The 23,723-nt window shown below is 37.8% G+C and overlaps 1 protein-coding gene across 6 annotated transcripts in view; it reads right to left on the bottom strand.

The window, feature by feature from the left end:
- Positions 1 to 23,723, bottom strand: part of GART (phosphoribosylglycinamide formyltransferase, phosphoribosylglycinamide synthetase, phosphoribosylaminoimidazole synthetase) — a 29,711-nt gene that overhangs the window by 4,515 nt on the left and 1,473 nt on the right. For 3 of the 6 annotated variants that reach the window (XR_005216279.1, XM_037832192.1, XM_037832169.1), the window contains 16 exons: positions 21,636 to 21,786; positions 19,381 to 19,476; positions 18,664 to 18,838; positions 14,137 to 14,248; positions 13,364 to 13,432; positions 12,640 to 12,765; positions 11,868 to 11,955; positions 11,553 to 11,638; positions 11,126 to 11,294; positions 9,303 to 9,534; positions 7,593 to 7,687; positions 7,119 to 7,228; positions 6,598 to 6,796; positions 5,302 to 5,553; positions 4,915 to 5,067; positions 700 to 906 (listed from right to left, as the gene is read on the bottom strand). Coding sequence is in view for 5 of the 6 variants with exons in the window: in XM_037832192.1 (XP_037688120.1) it covers positions 700 to 906; positions 4,915 to 5,067; positions 5,302 to 5,553; positions 6,598 to 6,796; positions 7,119 to 7,228; positions 7,593 to 7,687; positions 9,303 to 9,534; positions 11,126 to 11,294; positions 11,553 to 11,638; positions 11,868 to 11,955; positions 12,640 to 12,765; positions 13,364 to 13,432; positions 14,137 to 14,248; positions 18,664 to 18,838; positions 19,381 to 19,476; positions 21,636 to 21,780 (2,314 nt within the window). In the remaining variant the exon portion in view is untranslated. Of the gene's footprint in view, positions 1 to 699; positions 907 to 4,914; positions 5,068 to 5,301; positions 5,554 to 6,597; positions 6,797 to 7,118; positions 7,229 to 7,592; positions 7,688 to 9,302; positions 9,535 to 11,125; positions 11,295 to 11,552; positions 11,639 to 11,867; positions 11,956 to 12,639; positions 12,766 to 13,363; positions 13,433 to 14,136; positions 14,249 to 18,663; positions 18,839 to 19,380; positions 19,477 to 21,635; positions 21,820 to 23,723 lie in introns of those variants that run through there. The other 3 variants (XM_037832185.1, XM_037832177.1, XM_037832159.1) reach the window with 2 other exon arrangements.

Here is a 23,723-nt window from a genome sequence, read left to right as displayed (position 1 = left end):
GAAACTGTGTGGAAATAAAACATACAGAGTAAAGGGAAGAAATGCAGGTACAGCAAAGTCAGCATGCTCTGACATCCTTGTTAGCTAATTTGAGTGGATTTTCTGCCACTTTCTAACAAGGGTCCTGACCAATGCACAGTAAACCAATGCACAGTTATTGTCAGGTACTTGCTAAATTGTTGAACTGTGCTGAAAAACAAACCAAAACCTGAGACAAGGTCTTGAGTCAAGGGTGATAACTTTGGGAAGTGATCCCAGGAAACCAGAGTGGGGATCTGGGAGGAGGGATTCAGGGAGAGCCAATTCAAGAGTGTGTTACTAAACTGGTCACTACCGTGGATCTCTGGGGCCCAGTCCTTGATCTCTCTGAGGAGCCAGGCAGACTGTGCCTGGGAACTGCCCTTCTCTTCTGTCCCTGACATGGATATTTATTCACCAGTTCTACCCCTGCTGGTCGAGGGCTGTCCTGTGTGGTGTAATTCCCTCATCCTTCTAGGCTGGGCATGTGAGGGCAACACAGAGGTGCCAAGAGTCCTGAGAGAAAGAAAGAGATGTGTGATGTACCTGGTACTGATGCTGTCAGGTAACATCTTATAAAGATGGTGACTAGTGCAAGGGCTGATGGGCCGAGAGTTTATGAGGCAGGGCCCTTTTATATTTAAGATCATGTCCAAAAACAAATAAACAAGGAGCGATTACCTGCAGGACATGCAACCACACTACCAATCACCCAAGCTTCTTCCTTGTGCTGCTGAATATCCCTCAGAATCTGCTCTGTCAGATCCTTAGGTACCACGAGGGCAGCCCCGATTCCACAGTTAAATGTTCTGGCCATCTCTTCTTCAGAGAGGTGTCCTTCCTGCTGTAACCATGAGAAAATCCTGGGGATCCTCCAGGTCTGGGCATCTGAAATCAGGCAAGAGTTGTCTGATTAAATTAGTCTCACACGAAGCATAAAGTATGCACATATACAAAGTTGTTGAAATTACAATCAGGTGTTGCTATTTTAGGTAAGGTAAGACTATATAAACAGGCCTGTCAGAAGTTTCCTTTATTTGGATACATTTTTACTGGCATCTTGGTGAGTATGCAGAATTGAGTGAGGTTTTGTGCTGCATTAATTAACTAGATCCTTAGAAACCACTTAGTGTTCCCTCTAAGGGATTAGATACAGTAGTAGTGAATTCAGCAAAGGCTAGCATACCACCCCTCTGAATATTTAGCTGGGTCTTAGCAATGATCCACTTTAGTATGATGCACAAGTAGGTGGCCTATCTATAGATTTACAGGAAGTGCAGACACCATTAAGGAAAAGGCAAGCTATGTAAAACATTTAAGGTCAATACTTACTTCCTCTTTATTTAAAAATTAGACTTATTAGGTTTGTTATATGAATATACTCTCTATTATCACAAATAAGACAACCCCTAACTTAAATTTTTAGGTAAAGGCTTTGTGCAGGTTTGGATGTATTATGTCCCCCAAAACGCCATGTTCTTTAATGCAATCTTGTGGGGGGCAGATGTATTAGTGTTGATTAGATTGGAATCTTTGGATTAAGTTGTTTCCAGCTATAGGTGATAACTCTGATTGAATTATTTCCACGGAGGTGTGGCCCTGCCAATTCAGGGTGGGTCTTGATTGATTTACTGGAGTACTTTAAAAAGAGCCACATAGGCCCAGACGCTTGCTGCAGCCAAGAGAGACATTTTGGAGAATGCCATTCTGAAATGCAACCTGGGAGCAAGCAGACGCCAGCCATGTGCCTTCCCCGCTAATAGGTTTTCTGGACGCCACTGGCCTTCCTTCAGTGAATGTATACTTGTGTTGATGTCCTAATTTGGACATTTTCATGGCCTTACTGTAACCAAATAAATCCCCTTTAAAAAAGCCAATCCATTTCTGGTATCTTGCATAATAGCAGCATTAGCAAACTGGAACAGACTTATATACACACACATGTAAAATTCCTGAATAAAAAAGTCAATAAAAGAATTTGGATAGTACTTTGGAGTCTACAATTTGAGATCTGATTTACAAAAACTTTATAAACTGAATTACATCTTTATTTATGATGTTCCCAAGAAAAGGAAACCAATGTAAACTTAGCTTTTTATTAAATAATAAGTTTGACCATAAGATCCCCTTATTTGGTATATGTGCAGGATAAAATCAGTTTTTTAATGCTCGAATTTATAGAATTTTTAAAAGACATTACATGTCTAGCACTCTGCCCTACTCTCAGATTTAATTCCATTTATACTATCTGGAAAATGTTCATTCCTAAAAAAGCTGAACTCAAAAGATTTGGCTGCCATAATACTCACCATGCTATCGACAGCAAAAGTGGGACTCATGCATAAAACCCAAGGTTGCCATACACCACCCTAATATGAATACCCTACATTAAAAATAAAAAAAGTGGGACTCAAACAACATAAAAACAAACAATGATACATCTATAAAACAGAATACTCTTCATCAAAAATGATGTTGTTATAACAGGTAGATGTTGATGATATATTAAATGGCAAGAAAAACAGGAGATTTCAAAACTGTGATCACATGCTATCAAAACATTTTACAAAGTATTTATAGAAAAAAAACTGAGAAGCTAAGACCCTAAGTTTTCAGTTTCTACAAACAGACAAGTACTACTCAATTAAGTTGTAGTTTTAATGCTGAAAACAATTTCATACTTAAATCTGATTTTGTCAAAATTATGATTCCTGGAAGAAACTTCAGAGGCTAATGCAAGGGGTTTCCTTTTTATTGGGAAAAAACACTTGTATAACCCAAAACAAAATGGCTTTTTACCAACTATCAATTTTTATACCAACTATCAATTTCCCAGTGAGATGAGCATGACATTATTTTTTAACCTGTGATGTGTTGGAGCCAGCTTGGACTGGCTGTTAAATGCAACCATTTTAAAATTGGCCATCGTGAGAGTATTTTGCCCCATGAAATCGGCAAATGTTATAAATCAGACCCACCTCCTTTCTCCATTCATCAGCGTGCCAGTATCTTTAACTATATGAAGAGGGTGAAGAAGGAAATAATTCTTGAGGATTTTTGTGAACACTCACTTGAAAGCATTTCTCAAGAAATGTCTTAAACCCCTACTTTGACTCTCCTGTGGACCCCTAACTCCTTACCATGCTTGCTGCACAGATCTGGGGTTTCCAGGCAGCCCGGTCCAGTCTGTCTCTTTTGCGTCCTGCCAAGGCTGAGACCCCACTGCCAAGGCTGAGTCTCCAATTCACTGGCCTTTTCTGGTCCTTATCCTGGATTCCAGTGCTGCAGCTGCCAGTCATCTTGATGTCTTTCCTTGGATTTTATGATACTTTCATGCGGTTTACCCCCTGCTTCTTTCTGATTGTTCTTTTCAGTAGTTCTATCTCTTGCCAACCCTTAAGGTTGACAGAACTCTGAGGAACATCCTTTCGGTTCCCTCCACTTTCATGATTACTTGACTGTAACTATTACTATGTGCATGCAATCAGCCAACTTATCTTCAGCCTGATCTCAAGTTCTGCTCGACACACACCTTTGAATAAACATTTGAAGATTTAAAAAAAAAAAAAAAAAAAAAAAAAGAATAAAAAAAACTGTTGTTCTAGTTTGCTAATGCTGCTGGGATGCAAAACACCAGAAATGGGTTGGCTTTTATAAAGGGGGGTTTATTTGTTACATAGTTACAGTCTTAAGGACATAAAGTATCCAAGGTAACGCGATGACTGGGTACCTTCACTAGAGGGTGGCCAATGGCATCCGGAAAACCTCTGTTATCTGGGAAGGCATGTGGTCATGTCTGCTCCAAGTTCTGGTTTCAAAATGGCTTTCTCCCAGGATGTTCCTCTGTAGGCTTCAGCTCCTCATTTATATAAAAATGTCACTCTCAGTTGCTCTTTGGGCGTTTGTCCTCTCTTAGCTTCTCTGGAGCAAGAGTCTGCTTTCAACAGCCATCTTCAAATTGTCTCTCATCTGCAGCTACTCTCTCAGCTTCTGTGTGTGCTTCAAAGTGTCCCTCTTGGCTGTAGCAAGCTTGCTCCTTCTGTCTGAGCTTATATAATGCACCAGTAAACTAATAAAGTCCCATGCTGAATGGGCAGTGCCACGCCTCCATGGAAATTATCCAGTGAAAGATCTTGCCCACAACTGAGTGATCACATCTCCATGGAAACATCCAATTAAAAGTCTCCAACCCAATCAACACCAATACATTTCCTGCCCACACAAGACTTCATCAAAGATAATGGCATTTTGGGGGACATAATACATCCAAACCAGCACAAATATTCCCACTTCCTACTCCAAACCTACTCTTCCTCCTGATGGGCATTACTTACTACTCACCTGCTTAATTAGAAATGTAGACTTCTTTTCTCTTGTCACTTCTAAGCATGAGATGATTCCTGACTCTGTTTCCTTTCTCTATGCCTTGGTTCAGGTCCTCTTTTATCTCCTGCATGGACTATTTAATAGCTCTCATTTCCCTGCCACATGTGGGTTTCTATCATGACAGGGCAGATTCTATCATGACAGTCCTCCCTAGGAGGACTGGTTAATGGTACTTCATCTTCAAATAAGTCAATTACATGAAAGGATTGTATGCCTTACAAATAGGAATAATAAAGCAAGAAGAGGTGAAAAAAGGGTCAGCCCCATTTTTTCCCCAAAGAAACCCAAACGATTAAGAATTCTCAGGGGAAGAGAAAGGCATTATGGGTATCCTAGAGGCCATCGATAAGATCTCTTGCAATCTGTGAAAGGCAGGGTGGTATAGTAAGAAAAAAAAAAGAGAAGAATTTTCCACATATGATACGTGTACCAGCACCCACTGAGTTTTCTCTCATAAAGCATTTTTTTCCCAAGTGGTTTTCCGAACAAAAGTTCCTTAAGCTCACTTACCTAAATCCACCCCAAATTTCTGAGGGAGGACTCTGGGGATGTTTTCTAGCAATCCTCCTCCAGTAATGTGGGCAAAGGCATTGACATGTCCGGAACGTAGGACAGGTAACAGTGTCTGGCTGTATATTCTGGTTGGAGTTAGAAGTAAGTCCCCTGGACAATGGAGAGAGAAGACAAATACTTAGACTATGGACATAAAACCAAAGCATATAAAACAGTTCTGAAATGGAGAAGGCTGGGGACCTCCACAGAAACACCAGTCCTACAATAAAGTCCAAGCAGCAAAATCATAAATTATCTTATTCTAGCTTTAAATGAGAGCCTAACCCCACTATGTTGTTGCTCAGACATTTCTAAGGAGGAGAGTTTAAATGGGAGTGAGTTTACCTAAAGTCTGCTCACCACAACCATCAGGGGCTAGAGAGCAGTATTGGAGGGAAGACTGCGCCACAATTTTCCTCACAAGGCTAAATCCATTGCTGTGGAGACCGGAAGAAGCTACTCCAATCACCACATCCCCTTCAGCGATTCTTTCCAGGTGAGGGAGTTTCTGATCCCGCTCCATGGCGCCAACAGCAAAACCAGCAAGGTCATATTCTCCAGGTGGATACATGTCAGGCATTTCAGCGGTCTCACCTCCTGGGAGGAGGATAAGACAAGAACAAAGAAATCATATGATATTTATAAACCTGCTTAGGAAGTAAGAGACACCAGCTACTCTAAATGTGAACAATGAAATACATGGCTCCATTCTGCAAACATCCAATCAAATGTACTCTATTAGCTGCCTAACAGAGGTTTCAATCTGGCATGATTTCAGGGGATTCGGCACTAATTTCCATAAAGGGAGAGATAAGGTACTATCTCCGCAAGTACATGAATAGCACTCAAACATTACTACTTTCAAGGGATGGGAGCTTAGTTGAATATAACATCATTTCTATAGCAGTTTAGTTTTAGAAATGCATTCATCTTTGATCTTTACAATCACTATTGCAGATGATAGTACAGCCTTAGAGAAGTGTTTTAACCAGACTGACCTAACGCCAAATGCCTTAGTCTAAAAAAGCTTACCACAGTGCACTTATCACATAAAGACAGAAGTAGAGGCATGCAGACTCCAAATTAGAAACCGTATTCTACATGATAGTTGGGAAGGCAAATTTTGACTTTTGGGATAGACTCGTCCACAGAAACAGTAACATAAAAGAGGCAGTTTAGTTCCTTGGCCAACTTACAAATTTATTTTGCTGAAAATTCTTCTATATATTTAAGCAACACTTTTATAAATCCTGAGTATATTTTATTCTTGTCATTTCTGTAGGAAAATATAGCCTAGGTTATGATTTGGAATTCTAGGATTCCATTTGCCTCTGCTGCATAATCATTAAGGAGTAAATAATCCCTGGGACTTGCTGTTGAGGGGGCTGTCAAGAAAGATGGGATTGGAAAAGGTGGCCAAAAATGGAAGAGAAAATAGTATGGGTCTGGGGAATAATCACTTGAGTAGGGGTTTGAGGGAACTAGAGTCTAAGTTTTTTGCAGGTTGATTACCTATGTTTTATTTGCCAAATCTTGTGATATATGGTCTCACTTACTGGTTACATTAGTACTGACCATGTCTACACATAGGGCTAAAATATATTAAAAACAAGGACATTTGATTGAAAGGGATTATCATACCAAGGAGAGCACAACCAGCTTTTCTACAAGCTTTAGCAATCCCAGCGACAACAGCTTCAGTTGTATTGAGGTCAAGTTTTCCACATGAAAAGTAATCGAGGAAGAAGAGAGGCTCTGCTCCTTGTGCCAGAATATCATTTACACACATTGCAACCAAGTCTTGACCGATGGTATCATGTTTATTGCACAGCTGGGCAATCTTTAGAAAAACAACATAAACACCCATATAATAGAACAAGCTCCAAACTGTACCATGTCATTTTATCATTGGAGGCTTACCAAGACCATAGACTTTTGGCAAGCAGCTCAAATTCTAACATGCTACCTGGCTATTCCCTTTTATTCCCTAAAATACCATTGCATCCAGATGTAGCCGCAACAATATTGTTTTGTCAGAAATGTGGAGACATTTTATACATAGTTATTTGGTATGGTTTTTCTTTTTAGCTTATATATGTCAAGAGGAGAAGTTTCCTCTTATATTTCACAGAAGACCTTTACTCATAAAGGAATCGGATTACTTTCAGTTTTGTTCCAACGCCATCTGTTCCAGAGGCCAGAAGAGGATCTTTGAAACCGGCTGCTTTCAAATCAAAAAGACCAGCAAAACCTCCAAGATCAACTTCACAGCCTGTTAGAGAGGAAAGTAATTATTTGCTGCATTTTAATAGATTAAACATGAATAAACCACTTCTTCATAATGGCTAAAACGAGATGCCTTTCCTGAGAATAGGAAAGTATCATGTGCTCAAAGAATTGATCAAGAAAGTAATGAAACTAATTAAATATTAAAGGGGAATACATAACCTTTTGAGCTTAACAATATGGTAAGAAATGCTTTCTTTAATATCAGAGGCAAGAAAGAAGACTATGGGTTTGGCTTAAGTAGGGCAAGATTTCACAGAAAACTGACAGTAATTTGAAACCCTCAGTTAAATACAAAGCCTTAGTCAAATCACAAAAGAATGAATTAGTAAAGTGAGGCTCTAACTTACCTGGTCTGGAGGTGGCTTTTGCTAAAGGCTTAATTTTCTGGACCAGCATATTTCCAGCAGCAATATCTACCCCAGATTCCTTGTAAGTCAGGCCCCTAAAGAATTAAAAGAAAAATAAGCATCACCTAAATGCCAGGGAAAATTCTTTTTTTCTTAAAGCAGATTAACATCACAAGTGATTTTCAAATCCCCCAAGGTACTTAAAATTTATGTCAGTGCCTAGGCCCCAACCACTGAGATTCTGATTTAACTGGACTAGGGTAGGCCCTGGGAATTTTAAAGTATTTAAAAAAATCTCTCTAGCTTGATTTTACTGCATTACCTCCATTGAGAACCAGTGCTCTAATTTCATCAACTATTTCTTCCAGAAGAGCTTCTCAAAACATCTAAATAAAGTGATGTTTTGCCACAATCTTTATGTTTAATTTCAATATGGGAATAAAAAGTGCCAAAACCAAGGCAAAAAAGTAAAAATTAAGGTTATAAGAACTCTATAAAGAAATCCCTCAATAATCAAACTGAGTTCTTACTGCAATGATATATAATTTTACGTTTCTTTAGGGCTGAAGGACAGTAAGAAATAAGACACAAAACCATGAAAAAAGAAAAACGAGACCAGGCAGTGATATTCAGTGCATCATTCCTTTCTATATAGCATGGGGCAGAAGTGTTGGAGTGGTTCATTTATAGATCAAGTTCATGATTGGTGCTGTGAATTTTTGTTTGGCAAAAATGAGAACTTTGGCCTACCGGATGCAGGCATAAATGAAGAAATGTGACATTTTATTAGAAACAAACTGCCAGGGTACAACTAAAACTGAGAGCTTTGACAGTTAACTCCAATAAAGTTAGTAGCCTAGGGTCATTCCTAGCTAGGAAACAAAATCTTACTGGTTTAAAAATCTTTCTCTCTAGGTAACAACAGGCATTGTGCCATTTTCTTCATCTTTAAGGATAATGTAAAGAATTCAGACAAGAATTAAGATCACAGACCCTTGAATAGGCCATTGCAATGGAATCTGGTAATTTTTAAATGAAAAAAAAAAAATTTAGCATGTTATTTTAGTATTCTTGATTCTAAAAAAAACTCCGTGTTTAAACTTTAAAAGTTTGCCTCTCAGCAACATCAAGTTGCTGAACAGCTCTCAATTTTTTCTAAAATATATTCATTACCCTTAAGTGTCCTAGAGTATTAAAAGTGATATAAACTTCAGAAATCAAAACACCCACATTTGCAATGAATAGTTTATTGATTTTACGACAGAATACTGTACATACCAATAATAAATGAATCAATAAAGGGCAAATGAAACGCATTTCAGTAAGACATAAATGTAGTGATAAAGAGTCTGCCAGTTACAATATAATCAAACTACATTACAAAAAGTTAGATGACCAAAGTTCTCATGAATTCTTTGTCAAAACCTGGTTTAAATATATCCTCAATATATTCAAAGATATGATAACTCAAGGAGTAAAAGTCCTTACATTACAGTGATTTGATTTTGCTAACCTTTTCAAACATAAGGAACTACTGTGATGTTTTTTCCATTTAATTTGAATACTGCTGTAACTAGTTTGGTTCAGACTAAATACAGACCTAGATCAGATCAGTTCCATAGAGAGAAAAGAATACAGAATGACTTTTCCACATAGCCTTTAGGACAGTTCTGAAACTGTGCTCTTATCGCCTCCGTCAAAGAATTTTACCTGGGCTGCTGGAGGAAAGCTATGGCACGATGGCCAATGTCCTTCCTATAAATGGCCCCCTCAAACTTTATAGCAGCAAGTCCTTTCTTGGCTTCTTCAAGTGCTGATGGGAGATTTTCCCGAATGGCTGTTACTGTCAGGACTCTACCCCCGCTGGTCACCACTTTGCCATCTCTCAGGGCAGTGCCTGCTTGGAACACTTCCAGGCCTAAAGCCTGAGCCTCAGGAAATCCTGCAACAAGAGTACAATTGACTATCACTTGAAATAACAACTATATTTTACTCCTGTGAAGTGATTTTTAATTTCTGGAAGGTTTGTTCCTTTGGACCTTTATTTCATTTAAATGAATCTTTATAAGAATTCTATCAGGCAGGAATTAATATAATATAATATTAAATAAGTCCTTTTTCTAAGAATAGTCCATTCTGCTTTATGGTGGTTAACTGCTTTCCTAAAACCTTGTTTAATTATAAATCTCATTAAAACAACTGTTTCAATGAGGAAGAAAAAAGCTAAGGCCTGGGAATTTCGAGCATTTAGGCATTCAAGTAAAGTAGCTTTCTTTCTTTTTTAAATAACTGAAGGGGTCAGTACAATGTAAAACTTATTTTTAGGTAATCTTTCTCTAATATATAAACTGTAAAATTTTAAGACAAATTTAAATTAAGTTTTGGTTTTAGTTGAAAATACCTGGCTTTATTTTCTTCTGAATTATTTTTAAGTTCTCAGATATAATTTAACATGAAACATTATTAGAATATACTTGCTAAAATTTTAAAATGGTCAAAGTAGAGAGTTTATACAAGGATAACCTGTTCTCTTATTAAAAAATTTATATACACTTTTCCTTTTTCCTGTTTCTCTTTTTGGCATCTTATTTATAGTTTGTTACTATATGTCTTCCCTAAGTGTTTTTATAACACAGAACCTTCCATTCACTGGTACCTGATACTTGTGACTAAGGTATTACAATAGGTATCCAATACCTGTTGGTTAAGTCAGAAATGACCGTTACAGTTGTTGCTTCAATCTTAGGTGAATTTTACCAATACAAGGGATATTGGTTCTATCCCTTCTCTTTCTTTGTCCATTTAAAAAGGAATTCAATTCCTAGTTGACCAGTTTCCATCTTTAGGATTCCCAGGGCAACAGACTTGCTGTCTGGGGAAGACAGCAAATGGACAGTGTGAATTAAGCACCCTATTTGGATATTGAGGGAGGCCAAAATACAGCCTGATTGGGATCAGAAAGGTCTGCCTTTGGGTTTATGGCAGCAAAACTTATATGCCATTTTAAAAAACTGTTCAATTTAACATCGTTTAACTAGATGCTTCACCTCTAGAGACAGGGAAAAGAATACCTTTGAAACTGAGTTTTGCCATTCAAGTGACAATGGGGTACACTGCAAACGGGAGGTCAAACCACATAAAGTTGTATGTATGTGTGATCATTCAGAAATCGTGCCTATAATATGGATTTTACTGATGTAATTTATACCAGCGTTCCCCTGACACTTACCTATCTCCATTATTCCCTGCATTGTGGAGGGAGGAAGAGAAAGGCTACCCTGGATGATACTCTGGAAATGTGGCAAGGCTCGCTACAGCTTCCTTGTGTGGGAAGGGAAATGTAGAGTAGCTCCTTAAAAACAGTAATTTTGGATATCTGACCACACATATCTAACAAGAAATGTGGCTACATTAAGAACCCCTGGAAGGCTTCTGATGGCTTCACACCCTTAAAAGGAGCAGAGTACTAGCATAGGAGGAGGCATCAGTCATTTGTCATATTGTAATCCAACCTCTTGTTCCCTGATATTGACCTGTTATCTCCACACCCTTGGCGTAGTCTCCAGGATAACCTTTACTTGCCATAACAATAGTTATGGCAGCGCAGTTTTCAAGCCAAACAGGCAGAGATGTGCAGAGCAGGCCATCTAAAGCAGACTGAATCACTTCATAAAGATCACTTTTAAGAAGTGGGAGGATTACCTGGAAAAACATAATCAACACCGCAATTGAAATAACTTTTAGTTCTTCCTAGACATTTTATTCACCGGGATGATAGCAGAACTTGCATATATTTCTCAAAGGTAATTATTTCAGTAATAAATCATGATAAAAACAAGCTGGGTATGGAGTATTTGTAAATTTTAGAAAATGTTAAATTGAGAAAGTGAGAATGAAACAAACATACACACACATCTTTTATAAAGTAATAATTCACTATCTTTAATTACTGTTACTCACTTGGCACTCTGGATCACCAAAACGGCAATTAAACTCTAGAACTTTTGGGCCATCCTTGGTCAGCATTATACCAGCATACAGAACACCTTTATTAAAAAAGAAAAAAAAAAAAAGGAAATTTATAATGACATTTTATTGGGACTATGAAGTCTAGAATATAAACTCCAAATATTCAAAGTTCTGGAACAACCATAACAAATGTTGCAACAGTGGTCAATTAAAAGGTGGTGAAAAAAGAGAAAATGGAAAAAAGTGGTTTTGCCAACATGTAGAGTTACTCTATAAACAATGTCCACATAATAGCAAGGTACATACCTGTGTACGGAGTACCTTCCTGCTGCATGCCATCCACTGTCTTCTGAAGAACGTTAGTTTTAATTTTTAGTAACGTACCCTTAGAAACCTGAGGAGCATTAAAAAATGCTTAAATTTAATTTGCATTTTAAAAAGTCATATTTTAAGTAGTATCCTATGGGACAATGAAAGGAGAAGGTGAGAACCATCATTTACTTACTACCTGAGATGGGTTAAGCACTTCAAATTCAATAACCCTATGAAATAAGCATTTCAGCCTTATATTTATGGATTAAGAAAGAAGAGCTCTGAAAGGTGAAATATATGCCCTATTTAAGGATACATAGCTGGCAATTGTGTCCAAATTCTCTATACCTCCAGTCTGTACACACACACGTGCGCAATATTTATCGAGAACTTATGTGCTGGGTCCTGGATATCCAAAAATGAATAAAAGATCTTTCTAGACTGCAGTAAGTTGCCCTGGGTTAAAAACAGGATGTAGGGAAAAGGGGTTGGGAGGATCTGCTCAAACTACAGTATACTTTAGACTGGCTTAGCTTAGCTTTTCAAAGGCAGAAAAGGATAGTTTTAGAGACCTAGCCACTAACCACTATAATGATTCCCCACAAAATGGGGCCAGAAGAGATACTTTTTATTTAACAGAACAACCAAATTGCTGATTAGTGATAGAATCTATGGAAAAAAAATCAGAAAGAAAAGCAGTGTCTCAGAACTCTTTGAGGAGGCCACACATTTATTACTGAGCTTCAGTAGCACCTCTGGGGATTACCTGAGGGGCTGGACAATAGGCCCCCATGCCCCCCGTGTTGGGGCCGTGATCTCCCTCCAGCAGTCGCTTATGGTCCTGAGCTGGGGGCATGGGGGCCACAGTCCTTCCGTCGGTGAAACACAGACACTATGGAGAAAACAAACGAGTCCACTTAAGCTAAAAGCCAGAAAAGTAAAAAATTAATTTAATATTGCCAATTACATATACCTTACCTCTTCTTAGAGAAACATTTTCTTTTTTGTAGTGAAATGAGTTGAAACGTAAATAACCCTAAGCTACAGATGTTAAGAATCAGAAGATTTATATAATCAACTTCTGAAGAATCTCTAATTTTTGAGCTGGATTAGGGAAAGAACCAAGCCACTCTCAAGATATTTCAGTTTTACCCCTTTTAAGCTACCTGACATTAAAACTTTATTTAAAGTGATTTTGTTCCATTATCTATTATATAATAAACTGTATATGAAGGAAAAAGCACAAATGTTTAAACTAACCCTGAAGCTTAATAAAGAGTGATATTAAGTCAATGTACCCCACGGGCACACAGGGGAGGATTTTTCTCACTAGGATCTCAAATACTAAATATATGCAAATTCCTTTGTAACTCCTGGGGTTTATGTTTTTAGATAAAGCAACATGAGTAAATTAAGTCTTTTGGGGGCACAAAGGTCAGATAACAGAACTTCTTATATTCTATAACAGCCAAAAAGATGAATATACGTACAGACACCTCTTCTCCTACAAGAAGTTCTTCGATGACAATTGTTTCTCCAGCTGCTCCAAAAGCTTTATCCTAATTGTAAGTTATAAAAACAAATAAACAAAAAAACTTTGTTAAGTTAGTAAGATTTTAATATTTACTTAAGAACATATGAATGCTTCTTATGTTTAATGTGACAATGACATAGAGCTAACACTGGTACAGATGAAATAACCACATTACTAACACTTTCCTGAGTATTTAGCTTCCAAGATTCAAATAAGGTAATAGAAAACAGATGTTTTCACTATCACCATTTCATCCTTATTCCTGATTATAATAATTGTGTATGCATGTTTGCCTACAATAATTGTAATAAAGCGCATCTCAGAAAGTAGGTTTCTACAAGAGGGGAAAGACTACAATCACCAAAATGAATCATAAAGGAAATGTCTAAATTAATTCATTGCTTCATTCTCTTAGACCTGGGACACAGAGGACAAATAACTTTTCTCCTCATGGCTGATTTGGGAATTTATTTATATGGCCTATAGCCTGAGGATTTTCTGTCCTTTCAGTAGCAGACAATAAGGGATGTTAGGACTTATTTCAAAAGATGAGTCATTACTTAGCCATCACTGCAGATCTATACTACCTCTTTTGCAGAGATGGTTTACAACACCTGGTATTATGAAAAATAACTCCCCTGTATGTTTGTCAGATATGTTTTTTATCAAATATTTATCCAGTGTGAGTATCCAGTGTGAAGACTAAACTTGTTCAGAAGAATCACATACTTGCATGATCTCCTGCACAGCTCTGCAGGCCTCTTCTTTGCTCCTTGCAACTATCACTCCTTTCCCAGCCGCAAGACCACTGGCTTTCACAACCAAAGCAGGGAAGTCAGCACTGTGAAGACAGACTAATTTTTATCACCCAATAAACCCCTATAACCAAAATTTTGAAAATGTGTTAGGATTTTGTGATCATACGCTATAGCAACAACTGAAAAGTAGAAAGAAAAAATTATTATATTATCATATGTTATAAAATATTATATTTTTTACAATACCAATACCATTTTGATGTATTTTCCACTAGGACTTTTCCCCTTGCATTTCTTTATGGTTGCAATCATATAGTATGCAGAATTCTGCATTTTTTACTTATCATTACATTACATAGGCATTTTCTATATTATGAATAAAAATCTTTGTAAGAATAAAGCAGATGTTTAGACTGGATATGGGAAGATCTTTAAGATACAAAGTAGTTAATTGTACTTCCTTTTATGTAGAAGATGTGGCTCTATAAGAAAAGCTAAGCACGTAGACAGGGAGCATTTCTGGAAATACACATAAACTGTTACTGGCAGTTTCTTCTGTTGAGTAGGACTGGGGATCTGGAAGAACACAACCAACGCAAGTTAACAACTTTGTTACTTACATAACAAGATTGTTACTTACCAAGCCATCTGCATAGTATTATATAATCAGTCTCTAAGAAACCTTATAGACCCAATTGAAAGAAAAATATACCGGGTAGCAGGGAGAAGTGTTAAAAAAAAAGGGACAAAAGAATGTCTACCAACATACATTAACTGCTTTGTTTTCTATATAATAGAGAACAATGGATGTTTAATTTTAAGATTTAGAATTGGAGTGGTTGTGGCAGACGACCAAGTGATGATTCCTTGCTCTGGTTAATCATTTAAGACAAAAGTCAATATTCTTTGTGTTTTAAGATGCCACTGTGTTTTGCAATCTGGCTATGAACAGAAATGTGCACAACCACAGAACCACAGGCATTTTCTACCTAGGAAACTCAGTAATAACTACAAAGAATTCATCTTTCTGCAAGGTCATAAAGTCATGTAAATTATATTGGCATAGAATCCCATTTTATTTTTTTTAATTTAATAAATTTTATTTTGAAATAAATTCAAAACTACAGGAACAGTTGCAAAAACAGTACAAACCCCATACACAGAAGTCCAGCATACCCCGACCCCCCTCCCCCGATACCCTGATCCATCATCTTTAACATCCTGTCACACCACCATTTCTTTCTTTCCCTCCCTCCCAATCATGCATCATCTATTGCTCTGTCCTCTGAACATATGAGAGCAAGCAGCACTTATCTTTGAACAAACAATATAATTCACATATACCTTTCCCATGGACAAGAACATTCTTTTATGCAATCCCATTAAGCGTGGCTAAGAAGTTGAAGAAATTCAACATTGATACAAAGCTTACATTCTATATTTCCTTTTTTTTTCTTCTTATGTCCCATCTGTGTCCCTTTGAGCCTCCTCTCCTCCATCCTCAGATCCCATCCAGGATCATCCTTGGCATTTAATTATCATTATTTAGACTGTCTTTTCTTTTTTTTTCAATTGTGGAAACATATATACAGCCTAAATCTTCCCATTCCACCCCCCTCCCTAGCATTCCATTAGTGGGATTAATCACATTTAGAATGCTGCAATGCTATCACCTTCCCACCATCCATTTCTAGAAGTTTCCCTTCACCCCAAACAGAAACCCTACACTCATTTCTTAACTCCTCATTGCCCTTTCCCCACTTCTCGTAACCCATATTCTACTTATCTCTATGTTCATATTCTCTGATACTTTGTGTTTACCGTGGGGCTTAAATTTAACATCTTAAATCTATAACAATCTTGTTTTTCTTTGATACCAACTTAACTTCAATAGGACACAGAAACTATGTTCCTATACTCCATCATTCCCCCACCTTTATATAGTTCTTGTCAAAAATTACATATTTTACATTGAGTCCCAAACCAATTATTTATCATTACAGTTTATGTATTTTACATCCTGTGGGAAATAGTGGAGTTACAAATCAAAAATACAGTAGTATTGGTATTTATATTTACCATGTGATCTTTACTGCAAGTCTTTATTTCATGTAGTTTCAGTGAATTGTTTAGTGTCCCTTCCTTTCAGCCTGCTGAACTCCCTTTAGTATTTCTTATAGGACTGATCTACTGGTGATGAAGTCCCTCAGCTTTTGATTATCTGGGAATGTTTTCATCTCCCTCTCATTTTTACCCTCCAGGTGTTTGTGAATTCTCCAAGCCTCTAATGGTTACTGACTTCTATTTGTATTCCATTGTGGCCAGAGAATGTGCTTTGAACAAATTCTTTTTTTTTTTTTTTTTTTTTTTAATTTAGTGAGGCTTGCTTTTATGTCCCAGCATACAGTCCCTTCTGGAGAAAGATCCATGATCACTAGAGAAGAATGTGTGTCCCGGTGAACTGGGATGTAATACTCTAAATATGTCTGTTAAAATTCTCTGTATCTCTCTCTCCTTTCTTTGTTTCTCTGTTGGTAGGGCTCCCTTTAGTATCTGAAGTAGGGCAGGTCTTTTATTAGCAAAATCTCTCAGCATTTGTCTGTCTGTGAAAAATTTAAGCTCTCCCTCAAATCTGAAGGAGAGTTTTGCTGGATAAAGTATTCTTGGTTCGAAATTTTTCTGAGAATTTTAAATATGTCATGCCACTGCCTTCTTGCCTCCATGGTGGCCGCTGAGTAGTCACTACCTAGTCTTATGCTGTTTCCTTTGTATGTGGTGAATTGCTTTTCTCTTGCTGCTTTCAGAACTTGCTCCTTCTCTTCAGTATTTGACAGTCTGATCAGAATATGTCTTGGAGTGGGTTTATTTGGATTTATTCTATTTGGAGTTCACTGGGCATTTATGCTTTGTGTATTTATATTGTGTAGAAGGTTTGGGAAGTTTTCCCCAACAATTTCTTTGAATACTCTTTATAGACCTTTACCCTTCTCTTCCCCTTCTGGGACACCAATGAGTCTTAAATTCGGACGTTTTATCTATCATATTTTATCTATCATATTTCATTTTCTGTTCTGTGGTCCTCGAGGAGGCTGAGTTGTTGTTCACCTTCCTCTAATCTTGTATTATGAGTATCCAGAGTCTTTTTAATTTGACCTACAGTTTCTTTAATTTCCATAAGATCCTCTATTTTTTTAATTTACTCTTGCAATTTCTTCTTTATGCTCTTCTAGGGTCTTCTTTATGTCCTTTATATCCTGTGCCATGCTCTCATTGCCTGTCTGTAGTTTTTTGATTAATTGCGCCAAGTACTGTGTGTCTTCTGATCTTTTGATTTGGGTGTTTGGGTTTGGGTTCTCTGTATCGTCTGGTTTTATCATACGCTTTAAGATTTTCTGTTGTTTTTGGCCTCTTGGCATTTGTTTTACTTGATCTCTAATCTGTCAGAACTGCAGCTTGGTGGCGTACACTTTCTCTAACTAACCAGCAGATGATGTCAGTGAGTCACCTATTTCCCTCAAGTCACTTCTCCCCAACTCTGTCTTTCTGGTATGTGGGGATCTGATTCTTGTGGGGTTCAATTGGTGCACTAAATTTGAGTGTGTTGTTGGTGCTGTCCACCCTGAATGACGGGCGTGAGTCTGAGCAGTTAGGGAGGGAGAGAAGCTTTAATAATCAAACTTCCCAGGTGTTCCCGGAGATTTAAGGCTGTTGCAAGAGTCTAAGCTTCATTTCAGTCTTGCCACAGATTGTCTCTGCTGCTGACCCACAAGTCCTTGGTATTGGCACAGGTTCCCAGGGATTTCTGAGCAGGTCCCCCTTCCCTGTGTGCTCTTCCAGGACCTTTACTGAGGGAGGAACGAGCCACGTCACAAGTGTGCGCCGGCCTCCAGGGAAGCCCTGGAATGCCGGGCGGTGCAGGGGCGTTTCCAGCCCGCTTCAAAGATGGCTGAATAGGATGCGTAAATTTCCCCCTTTTTGCACAGCTCCGCCCTCCCGGCTCCGGGACAATCAGCCGTGGGTGTATCAAAGGCCCCTGTCTGCAGCTGATATTGTGGCATGTGTGCAGTGCTGTGGGAAAGACTCCCCGTCACACTGAGTTTCTTGGTGTGGCTCTGGGCTGTGGGTCTGGCCCGGGCAGGAGTGTTTTCACCAAATGTATGGTCCCTGTGGATTTAGCAGACCTTGTCTGGCTGGTACTACGCTGGAACTGATGTTCTGGGTCACTTCTTGGTTTTTATCTAGTATTTTTCACAGAGGTGTCTTTTTTGCCCTGTCTCACCTAGCCACCATCTTAGGTTCTCCCTCCATTTTACTTTGTGTTGGAAAAAGGCAACCTACCTTTTATCGAGAATTTATTTTTTTTCCATAATTATCTTGCTGTAAACTTCTGACTTAGACTACAGAGCTACCTAACATTACATTTTGAATACAAAAGTGACTTGTGAACTTAAATATCATAATGAAAAACTGCCCTCCACAGGCAGAACTTTCCATCTACCTCATAATGAAATTGCAGGCCTCCTCAGGTTTGGTGAAAGCTCTCCATTTTGCAGTTGGGATTCCATGTCGGTCCATAAACTCTTTAGCAAACCTTTTGCTGGACTCCAACTGAGCTGCTTCAGCTGTGGGACCAAAGCATCGCACGCCTGCAGCTGTCAGATTCCCAACAATTCCTGTTGATGAAAACAAGTAGCCTTACGTGAACCAGTCTCTCCAGGGGCTTTTCATACTGAAGATAAATTAGGATTAGACTAAATCTATATGTTAAGGCTCCGCTAGACAAAGCAGATGACTGAAGGTAGAAGTTAATGAAGTTTTTCATGTTGCCTACTGGCTATAAACAAAAATGACACTAACATGACTCAAGTCCAGCAAAATTATTTGTTACACCCAATTACATAGATTATTAAATTGACATCAGAACAGAGGAGAATAAAATGAGATGGAGGATTGAGCCCAGTCTACTTTTTCTACCTTGCAACATGTGACTATCCCAAAAGTGGTAAAATTTAGGAGACCAAGGTAACACATAAAGTACCATAGTTGTGAATTTGATCTCTCATTCATCAAATTACTGATATTTGTGGAAAAAATCTGGAATCTCTTTTTTCAGTGCCATATTATAAACCCTCATTTGTAAAATGAGTACAATTAGATGATGGCTAATCCCTTTAGCATTGGATATACTGTAACAATAAACTTAATGGAACTTTACCAGCAGCCAGAGGCGCCTCTGGTCCAACAACTACAAATTCAATTTTCTCATCTTTGCAGAACTGAGCAAGGGTAGCATGATCACTGATTGAGATGTCTGTCAAGGCAAACAAAAGAAACAAACCCACATTCTTTACTATGAATCAACTATGTATAATGCTGGAAACTAAGTATCATACTTTGGTATGCCTTTTAACTCTTGGTCTTCTGTTAATGTTACAGGTGATATTTTCACCACGGGACATTCACAGTAGAGTGCATTAGGTTAAAGGGCAAAGTTCAGTTCTCCACTATCATTGTAGGCCATTAGATGAAAATACCAGTAAACTTCCAAAAGGGTTATAAGGTACTTGATTGACTATGATATTCATGTTACTGGCATTGATTGCAAAATAAACAAAAAGTGCATTGCAGCTCATACTTAGAACTGGTCTTTTAATGTCCTTCATTCATTCAGGATTTATTGAGAACCTGGCATATGCTAGGTCGCATCCCAGGCACAGGGGCTAAAACGTTAACACAAATAGGGTTCCCACACCCACACTGAGGATGCTTATGTTCCGCAATGTTAAAGTTGGGTAATAAACATACAAACAAGAAAACACCAGATATGAACAAAATAAGCAAATGTGATATGAGGCAAAATGGGAGGCTATTTCTGGTTGAGTCAAGATGGGCCTCTCTGAAGTAGAGATGTTTAAGCTAAGAACTGAAGGATGAGTTTGGGCAAGACAGTTCTCTTAAACCTATGCACCAGGTAAATTTTCTTTTCTGATGGAGTTCTAAATAACTAGCAGTAGGATCAGCTACATAGTAAGCAGGAGTTCCACCAGTACTCTCCCACTTCACTGTACCTGAACTACCATCCTTCAGTTGGCTGAAGTCTTGACTCATTTTGTACATATATGTGTGGGGGTGCAAGATGTGATGTTTGCGATGCATAGTGTACAAGCCCAAAAAGGGTACTGAGTTCTCAGTCTACAGAAACTGTCCAGTTAGGTAGGAATGGACCACTAGGAACCCTGGGTTAGGAAGCCTCAAACACCACAGAGCTGAGGAGAACAAACTACATCAGCACAGCAGAGGGCAAGTAGGTAGAGAACACACATACAACTCTGTTGCCACCAGTGGTAGCTCTCATGATAATCCTGGAGAAATTCTGATGGCCTGGCCTATAGGATCTTGATTACATATAAAATGTATCAGTTCTTCAATAAACATATACAAAATCTTACCCCAAGAGCTAAGATCCCAGGAAAGTGGATGTTTTCCTATTTGCCTTTTTTTTTTTTTTTTTTTGACTATTTTTGGTCCTATGTATGCAACTATCTTCTCCCAGTTTGTGATTTGTTGGGTCTAGATTCAAAATACTATATGCCACATAGGGTACTAGGCGTTGTGGACACAATGCAAAACAAGAGACCTTCCTGTTCTCATGTAGCTTACATTCTCATGGGGAAATGGGAGATGGGATGGGAGACAGACAAAAGGAAAGTAAACAGTAAAAATAAATACACAGTGGTTCAGGATAGAAAATAAATGAAATGGGCTGGAGACTTGTTTCAGTTGGAAACTTTAGGAAAGGCCTCTTTGAGGAGCTAATATTAAAGTTGAGACTTGGATAATAAGGAGCCAACCGAGCCATGAGGAAGGAACAAATTGAAGTCCAAGGCAGCTCTGTTTGGAAAATTGGTTGGACAGCATAGACGGAGCAGAGAGAAAAGAAAAAAAAGGAACATAAAAGATCATGCTACAATGGCAGGCAGAAGCCAGATCCCAAAGCGCTTTGTAAGGCACTGAAAGGAATTTGGGTTTTAGTCTAGGGCTACGGGAAGCCACTCAAGAGTTTAGTATAGTATATGAATTGATCATTTTTACCAGTGAAAGAAACAAAGATTGAGATCTATTATGGAGTTAGAATTGCCAGGACTTACATACAATAGCACTGCCCATCTCTGTATTTCCAAAAATATGCTCAACATGCGTTTAACCTATATTAGGCACTTATTATATTCCCAATGGACGTGTTTTATAACGTACAGTTTTAAAATAAATTAAGATAAGGAAATGTACCATTTAGAATAGGATACCTCATGTTTACTATATATGCAATTATTCAAATTACCACATAAATCCTGACGTTATGAAAATCATTTTAGACAAAATGAAGAACCTGAACAGCAATCTAGATGTGGTTATCAGTTAGTTCATCACTAACAAATAATAACCATTACTCCCCACATTAAAACATGTTACCAGTATTTGAAATCCTTCCAGAGCATGCAGTGCCTGCATTTCCTGGGGCAACCAATACTTGTTTGACGTGATGAGATTGTGCAAGTTTCCAGGCCAGTGTATGTTCCCTTCCTCCATTGCCAATCACAAGGACTCGGGCTGCCATGGCTGTCTGCAAAGCAGGAATTCAAAAGGCAAATGAAAGCTGCAGAAAGAAAACACAGCTGACATTTAGAATGCAATACTTTAGAAATCACAATTTCTAAATCTGATTTAAGTAGTCATATGTACTCATACAAATGACATTTTAATCTAGCGATTAATTTTTGAATAAAAAATTGGGATATGAGTAACAGGATTGTATTCACAAAGATAAGTGAGGTCTTTTAAAGATGAGGCAGACTGGGCCAGTGAACTAAATTAAGGAGTGAAATCATGTTTTCGCTTCTTTCCTAATAAATAATCTTCTATGAACAATCTTCCTTCTTGGAGCTTCAATTTTAGAACATTTAATAATCATCAAGTCACAGTTAAGAAAAACAAATCTTGATATTTTCGACGTAAAATTTAAGACATCCGTTTTTAAACCTTGAGATCTTCAAGTTGTTATCATAGATTGAAAGAAATATTTAAGACTGGAGTAGGCAAACTTTTTCTGCAAAGTGTCTGATAGTAAATATTTTTAGCTGTATGGTCTCTGTTGCAGCTACTCAACCCTACTATTGTATCACGAAGGCAGCCTTAGCCTTATGCAAATGAACAAGCTTGGCTACACTCTGGTAGAACTTAATTTACATAAAAGGCAGCCAGCATGAGGTTGTAGTTTACCTATCCTGGCTCTAAGCAATGGGAAGCCACCAGAGGTTAGAAACAAATAATCAAGACTGTGTACCAACAAAACTTCATTTACGGACACTGAAATTTGAATTTCATATAATTTTCATGTGTCATAAAAATCATCGTTCTTCTTTTCATTTTTTCCCTAACCATTCAAAGATACAAAAACCATTCTTAGCTTTGGGCTGTGCAAAAACAGTTGGTGCATAGGATTTGGCACATGGGCCACAGTCTAGTGACTTAAGATTTAAGAAATTAGTGCTATGTGGTTAGGAAATTGGCAGGGAAAGCAAAAATTAAATTCAAACCCCTTTCACTTTAGTTATGGCATTTGATTCTGAGCAGAATGGATACAAAAACTCCCTGTCTACTCTAGGGAGTGACATTGGCTAAGCTCTACCTGTAATTGTTTCTTCACATATTAAAAGGCAGCAATTAAGATAACACTTTACAAAGCTACCAAAGGATTTAACTGAAATGACATGTATAAACAAATTAGTACAATCTCCGGCACTCAGCAACAGTAAATTCTGACATTGCATTTTATACTTTTTACCTAATATAACATTTTAGGGATAGAAAGAAGTTCTTGTTATTTCACTAGTAGAAAAAAACGACAAGCCAAAGGAATGAATAATGAATAATCTGTCACATTAATTTACTAATTTTCATAAGGCATTTAATTATGCAAAAGGCTAATTCATAACAGAAAAAACCCTGGAATCGATAGACTCCTGTAAGATGTTAAGATTTCAAGAAAAATCTAAGCTGATAATCTAAAAAAAACTAACATTTTTTTGGTGCATTTACCATGTGCCAGGCAGTATTCTAAATGCTTTTCATGAATTACCTCACTTCATTCTCACGAGAATTCTATGAGGTAGATAACTATTACCATCTTCATTTTACAGTGAGGGTGAATGATCTCTGGGGATCACACAAGTAAGAAGGAGCCTGGATTCCAACTGAAGCAAATTTTGAAAGTATTTCTATTGTGGTAACATAGCTATAACATCATAGTTTTCATTTTAACCATTTTAAAGCGTACAATCTGAGTCACTACTTACATGTAAAATGTTGTACTTTTCATCACCCCAAACAGCAACTCCCCATTCCCCTGATAACCTCAAATCTACTTTCTGTCTATGAATTTGCAAATTCTAGAAATTTCATGCAAGTGCAACCACACAATATGTTTTTTCTGGCATGGCTTGCTTCAATTAGCACGTTTTCTAGATTCCTCCATCCAACTTAAGGTATTTTGCTTCAGAT

This window comes from Choloepus didactylus, chromosome 1, assembly GCF_015220235.1.
Source record: "Choloepus didactylus isolate mChoDid1 chromosome 1, mChoDid1.pri, whole genome shotgun sequence".
Classification (NCBI taxonomy): domain Eukaryota; kingdom Metazoa; phylum Chordata; class Mammalia; order Pilosa; family Megalonychidae; genus Choloepus; species Choloepus didactylus.
This window is presented reverse-complemented; position numbering and strand designations above follow the sequence as displayed.